This window comes from Microtus oregoni, unplaced genomic scaffold (genome assembly GCF_018167655.1).
Source record: "Microtus oregoni isolate MIOR12 unplaced genomic scaffold, Mior012 000013F_ref0000133, whole genome shotgun sequence".
In the NCBI taxonomy this organism is placed as follows: Eukaryota; Metazoa; Chordata; class Mammalia; order Rodentia; family Cricetidae; genus Microtus; species Microtus oregoni.
The window spans coordinates 6,564,659-6,571,278 of NW_024543072.1; the positions used below are offsets into that span (position 1 = coordinate 6,564,659).

General features: G+C 41.4%; 1 protein-coding gene across 1 annotated transcript; it reads right to left on the reverse strand.

The window, feature by feature from the left end:
• Positions 1–3,646: 3,646 nt before the first annotated feature.
• On the reverse strand, positions 3,647–5,091 carry Hesx1 (HESX homeobox 1). Its single transcript, XM_041663016.1, has 4 exons — positions 4,935–5,091; positions 4,188–4,387; positions 3,825–3,926; positions 3,647–3,742 (listed from the first exon to the last, which is right to left on the reverse strand). Exons 1-4 carry the CDS (start codon positions 5,089–5,091, stop codon positions 3,647–3,649), a joined length of 555 nt encoding a protein of 184 aa, XP_041518950.1.
• Between the last annotated feature and the right edge of the window lie 1,529 nt (positions 5,092–6,620).

Here is a 6,620-nt window from a genome sequence, read left to right on the forward strand (position 1 = left end):
ATTTGTGCGATGTGCGATAAGACACCAGTGGGGGAAGCTGCTATTAACACTGATTAACTCCAGAGCTGACCACCGGCACACACAACCATTGTTCCCACCAGAACCCTTTACCGATGGGCTTTGTCTAGCTGGCTTTAGCAGAGACAAACGCCATTACAGGAGACCAAATAACTTCATTTGGGTAGACGGCAGATAATAGAGACTCTGCAGGTATTAGCCTGACTGCATTAGTTTGATTTGCTGCTACTGTTCACCTTGTCCTGGGCATTAATGGAGACAAAGGCCTGGAATTACCCGCAGCAGAGATAAGCTGTGGATTAAGGATTTCCCTGAGCTCAGGGGAAAGAATTCTACCCTAGCTTTGCATTTTGCTTGTTTTCTCCCTCCCTTAAAGTTAACTTCCAGTCTCCCCCTGAATGTCATTATGTTCTTTACAAATTTTGGTAATTTTAATTCCATTAAATTACATTACCTGAGTCATTAGTTCCTCAAATAAGATCAGTCATTATCTTTCAGGTTTTTGAAAACGATTTTTTTAAAGATTTATTTATTTATTATGTATACAACATTCTGCCTCTGCCCGCATGCCAGAGGCGGGCACCAGATGTCAGTACAGATGGTTGTGAGCCACCATGTGGTTGCTGGGAATTGAACTCAGGACCCCTGGAAGAGCAGCCAGTGCTCTTTAACCTCTGAGCCATCTCTCCAGCCCCCTGAAAACGATTTTAAGGGCAATACAGTGCTGTTCTCGTGTGCTGGCCTTCTTCTTGAATATTCTTATATAATACAATTTTGTCTCATAAGAATCATAATAGGAGTGGTATTGTAATTAATATTTAAAAATAAATGGCTATATGACATTTACAGTTATTTTCAACAATGCAAACTGTCTTAATTTTTTCTGACATCTAAATATTATTTATTTCAATTATAATTGTAATCCTTTTTCTGTGGTGCTGGAGTTGGGGGTTTTATGCAGGCGAGGTGAGTGCTCTCCTTGTGAGCCCAACGCTAATTATATCCTTTGTAATTATTGTGAGGCTGCACTATTATTTCAGTTATAAAAACATAACGCCATGGGTCACACAGAACTTACCTTAGTTGTAAGCCAGGCTGAGTTTTAGGACCCAGGAGTCAACGCTACAAGGTTGTGCTGGGTAATGCAGCGGTGAAGACGTGCTGCCTAGCCACGGCGCCCTTCCTCATTGGACTTCTAGAGGCACCAGCTTTCCCATACCCCTCTGAAGATTGCTGAGCAGTGTCTGCGGAGCTGCTTCATCTTCTTGGTTGTAGACTCTTTTACAGACTCCTCACCCTCTTTATGAGCTTGGTTTTAATTACAGACAAACTGTGGCTTTGGTTTGAAATCAAAATTCGCGAAACACACTAATTCAAAAATGCTCAAATATTAGTAAGTAGAGTAGTTTCTCTGTTCAAGACTTGAAATCTTACAAACTAAGCAGATACTAAGGAGAAAACAGTAATTCTGGCATGACAAGATACTGCAAGTTATGACCATATCGAATAAACAATAGCACAACCAACAAAAAGCTAACAATTTTTTAATGATATATAAGATTTATAACATATTTAACGGTGGTTATCTCTGAAGGATAAGACTTGAAGTGGCTTCCACTTTGGCAGTATTGTTTACAAAATGAAATAAAAGCTTATTTCTATTACATGACACACGCCCCCCTCCTTCTGCTCTTGTTAGCTTCCAACCATCAAATTCAACGTTTTCATAGGAGCCCAGTGGAGAAGAAAGAGAACTACCGGTGGAGAAATGTTGGCGGATGTGCTTCATAAGGGCTGCACGAACTCTTTACTAATGGCAGTGGTTCCTTTTGCTGGCAGGAGGGGCCCAGTTCTCCTCAGAAACCCTTTAACCCCAGGCCTTCCTAGTGACAGGCCTTTCCTCCTCCTTCCCTGTCTTGGCGACAGTGGGGAAGAATGAGCAGTTTATTGCTGATCAATAGTTGGGAAACAGAGCTCTCTGCCCCAAATGTGCTGCCAGTAAATTATTTGACAAAGTTCTGAGTCAAACGCATAAATAACAACAAGCTGTCTTTCAATAAATAGGTAAATATCCCAGAAAAAAACTGTGTAGTGGTAATGGATTTGATAGGTTCAGTAAGAACCTTTACTCTGGTGTTCACAGGGAAATAGGATGGACGGAGGGATAGGGGAGATAGGAAAGAAAAAGGAAAATTCAGTTCAGGTGTAGAAAACTGAAATCTCACTAGCATTGGACAGAATTGGAGCATTCAAACCAACGTTTCAAAACTAAACAAAAACCTACCCACAGGTTTTTTTCATTAACCGGGAGACAAATACCTAGGGATTTTTGTTCGTTTGCTTGTTAGTTTTTAACAGAGGAGAGGACTCCCTAATTGTCACGTCTCTCCTCACTTTATCTTCGGGTGGCAGGTATGGTTTGTCCACAGAAAGTGCCCTGGTTATTTCCAGGAGCTGTGTCAGGGCACATCCAAAAAGCCAGTCAATGCAGCGTGATACCAAGGCATGTAGTGATTGGACACAGAAACAACAAGACCATCCCTGTCACTTAAAACAACAAAAGAAGAGCACAGCAAACGAACCTGAAAGCTGCTTAAAATTCGCATCTAATCTGCAAACTTACTCACTTTTAAATGGCTAAAGTCACACTTATTTATTCATGGTGTGGACGGACGCACGTGAGTACACACGTGTGGTGTGCATGTGTGTGTGTTTGCGCAGGCACATGGTGCATGTGTGGAGATCAGAAAACCACTTTCAAGTATTGATTTTCTCTTTCTATCCTGTGGGATCTGGGAGACTCATGGAGCCTGGGCCTCCAGGCATGGCAGCAAGTATCTCTACCTTGTGGACTGTCTCACCAGCCCTGCAGCTTGATTCTTTTTGGCAGTATAATACAGTGATGGGAATAGGAGAGCTGAGGGTCTTAGATCTGTACTTTGTCATGATGACTTAAAACCAAACAAACAAAAACCTTGAAATTGGTGTGCTGTAAGGACTTGTTTGAACACACGGCCAGAAATCAACAGAAGGTTCACAACTTACCCTATGATATAGATATGTATAACTGCGTCTCAAGATGAAAAGAAACTAATTGAAATAATTGGACCCCCTTTTTTTTTATTGCTCTGCTTTTAAAATACTTTGTTAGTCGCATCCCGTCTGTGGGAGCACTTAGTTTGTGTATGAGCTTAGTGATTTTAGTGCACATACTAATTTATTAGATTAGCTTTACTCGTTTGGAAATATTGTTGTTAGTGTTGAAGTTGGGAGGAAGTGGGGAGAATGGGGTGCACCTGAGAAGTGTTAGGGGAAGGAGAAGGGATGGATATGATTAATATATATTATATACATCTACAAAATTCTCAAAGAAAAGTATATTAAAATAGCTATCATTTCTAAAAAAATTTATTAAAATATATAGGAAAGGTTTCTTCATAATAACTAAAAATGTCCAGTTATAATATGTACTATGCTAGAATCATACTTATTTTGCAATACTTTCAGAAGGAATGACAATTTCAGATTAGGTACAGGAAAGAAATGGTAACATTTTAAATACTTGGTATTTCCGTTGGTTCCTTGTGTTCTGCAATTGAAAGAGAAGCTCACACGTGTAATTTTTTGGCTATTTCAGATCTGTGTTGATGGCTTTTTTTGCCATTAGAAATTGTGATTCTCTACGGGACCTTTTCAGCTTTGCCCGGCGATTTTGGAACCAAATCTAAAATCAAGGGAAAATAAAAATAGTTCTCAGACACATTGCTGTATTACCATCACAGGTAGTAACTGTGCTTGCAAATTACCTGGATTCTGTCTTCCTCTAGATTCAGCTTCTGAGCTAAGTCCTCTCTGATGTCAATGCCAGGATAGCAGTTCACTCTGAAGACATCTTCCAATACTTCAACCTAGGATAAGGAAGGGATTCTTTAACGGGGTAACAGTCCATATGGCACCAGAACTGGGCTTTCCTCTGTGCAGACAAAAACAGCGCTCTTAAACTCGGGCAGTTAACTTGAATGCATTTTTTAAAATTTGAAAACCCAGAGACTGTTACAATTGTTTCACTGATGACCTCCGGCACCGGGGTCCGGAAGTGAATGGCTGTTGCTCACCAGCGCAGCAGTTACAGCCGTGTGCTATCCCTGTTGGGTGAAAAATCTTCCCACCTGACTTTGGGTAAAAGCAGTTCTTGGTCTTCGTCCTCTGTACCAACTCAACTCCCTTTTCAAAGAGAGTGTTTCTGAGGCTGAAACATAATTTTCGTATTTCGAAGCCCTCTCTTCTGGCATTGGGTGATCCAGGGGACAAGGACATGAGATCTCGCTGGGAAGATCCGGGGCATGTAGGCATGCGTTGCCACATTTCTCTAAAATCAGAAGAATTAACTCCATCTTAGATTGCCTGTGTTCCATAAATCTGGGAAAAGGTCATTTCAGTAACTTATTTTGAATTTTTCTAGAGAATTCTTCAGGATTTCACAAAAGAACAGCCTCTCCCATCACCCACAAAAGGAGAGAGAAAGAGAGAGAGAGAGAGAGAGAGAGAGAGAGAGAGAGACAAGAAAGGAAGAAAGAAAGGAAAGGAAGGTAGGAAGGAAGAAAAGCAAAGAAACGAAACTCAGTGTGTGGTGACAGAGAACATGTTGGACTCTACCATTTCTTTTTCAGAGAGAAGAGAGTTAGATTGCCTGATGTGTCAAACATACAGAGGGTCTTCTGAAGCAGATGTTAGCTCTTTCCGCGAGTGAACTAACATCTCTTCCCATCTACGGCAGACACTCTATTCGCTTACGGTCCCGTAGGGGCTTTTTGTATTTATAGAACAGAAGGAAAACGTAGCTTCTAACTCTATGTTGTGCGAAATAAAGGGCAAACTAAAAGGCAGATGAACTTAAAAATTAAGTTGTAGCATACCTGAATCGCCGCAGGTGTCTGCCCACGGTCTGTGGGGTCTTATTGATGGTACGCAATCTTTTTTCTGGTCCAGTCCTAAAATGCTCTCAATTGTGAAGGAGCAGGATGAGGGCTTGGTTTCCCTGAGCTGAGCACCTTCCCGAAGGCTGGGAGACATCCTCTTTTGGGTCGTGCAGAGCTGGAGGGCTCCTGCCCCACGTGTGCAGAGCTGGGCTCCTCCAGCAGTTCACCTTATAGCTTTGTTGACTTGGGGGCTGGGTTTTGAATGTCACTAATTAAAATCCTGTTTTAGAAAGTTTTAGCAATTCAATGAACAGTTGCCCAGCCAGCAGCTTAAGGAGTTAATTGTTTATTTGTTTGCAAGTCATTAGCTACTAATGGCTACACCAGGGGGCCACCTACAGGGACAAAAAGTGTTATCTCTCCTAAGCAGAATGCAGACTTAACTTTCTTGAAGGAAGTGATGCGCAAACGTAGCACCTCCCCTTTTATTTAAGATCACTAATGTATAAAATCAGGTTTTTATTCTGAAGTTGATATTTTCCAGGACTCTAGTTACCAAAATGTACAGGACAGAGAGAAGAGCAGTCAAGTAAACAATAATCTGATTTAGTGACGATTCTTCCAAAGAAACTGGAAAAAATAATAATAATCCCTTAATGCTATTACAGTAATTCTGATGAAAATGCTTGTTTTCCACATGCATATGTAATAGTGAGCACCGTCAGCAAAATCACAGTACTCTTTGGAGGGCAGCATACTGGAAAAGCCTGGCACCGTTATTAACATGGAGTGTAATTGTCTTCCAAGTGCCTTGGATTAATTCATAGGAACAATTGCTCCATGTATTTTAAATAATTAATGGACTAATTCCTTTCTTTCATTCTTTCTTTTAAATGAGAGAGATACAAGCTTACATAAAGTTCATATGCTACAGAGAATATGTCAAAGAACAGAGTTAACTATACCTTTCTTCTTTTAAGACTGGGTCTTTTTTTTTTAAATATTTATTTATTTATTATGTATCCAATATTCTGTCTGTGTGTATGCCTGCAGGCCAGGAGAGGGCACCAGACCTCATTACGGATGGTTGTGAACCACCATGTGGTTGCTGGGAATTGAACTCAGGACCTTTGGAAGAGCAGGCAATGCTCTTAACCTCTGAGCCATCTCTCCAGCCCCAAGACTGGGTCTTATACAGTTATGGAACCAACTCTATAGATCAGGCTGGCCTTAAATTTAGATATCTGCCTCCCTCTGCCTGGTGAACATTGGACTTAAAAGCGGAGGACACAGTGTATGTCACAGCGCTTGACTTAGGGCTTGTATGTGCTACTTGCTTTGGCCACTGGAAGGAATGTGAGCAAAGTCTCAAAATGTGTTAGCATGATTGCTTTGCCTTCCTGGGCTTCTGATAACACCATGACATCAGCTCCGGGGTAGCTACTGCCCTTCAGTCTTCAGCCTAAGCCCTAGAATAAACTGTAGATCAGACTCTAACCCTTCTTACAGTTTATAGTCAAGTCTGCTGAGTCCAGAAAGCTCAGTCAATGTAACAGTCCGGGCTGTCCTGGAACTCACTTTGTAGACCAAAGCTGGGGCTAGAGAAATGTCTCAGTGGTTGAGTGCACTGCCTGGATGCTCTTCTAGTGGTTCAGGGATCTTGGGGATCTGTCACCCTCACAC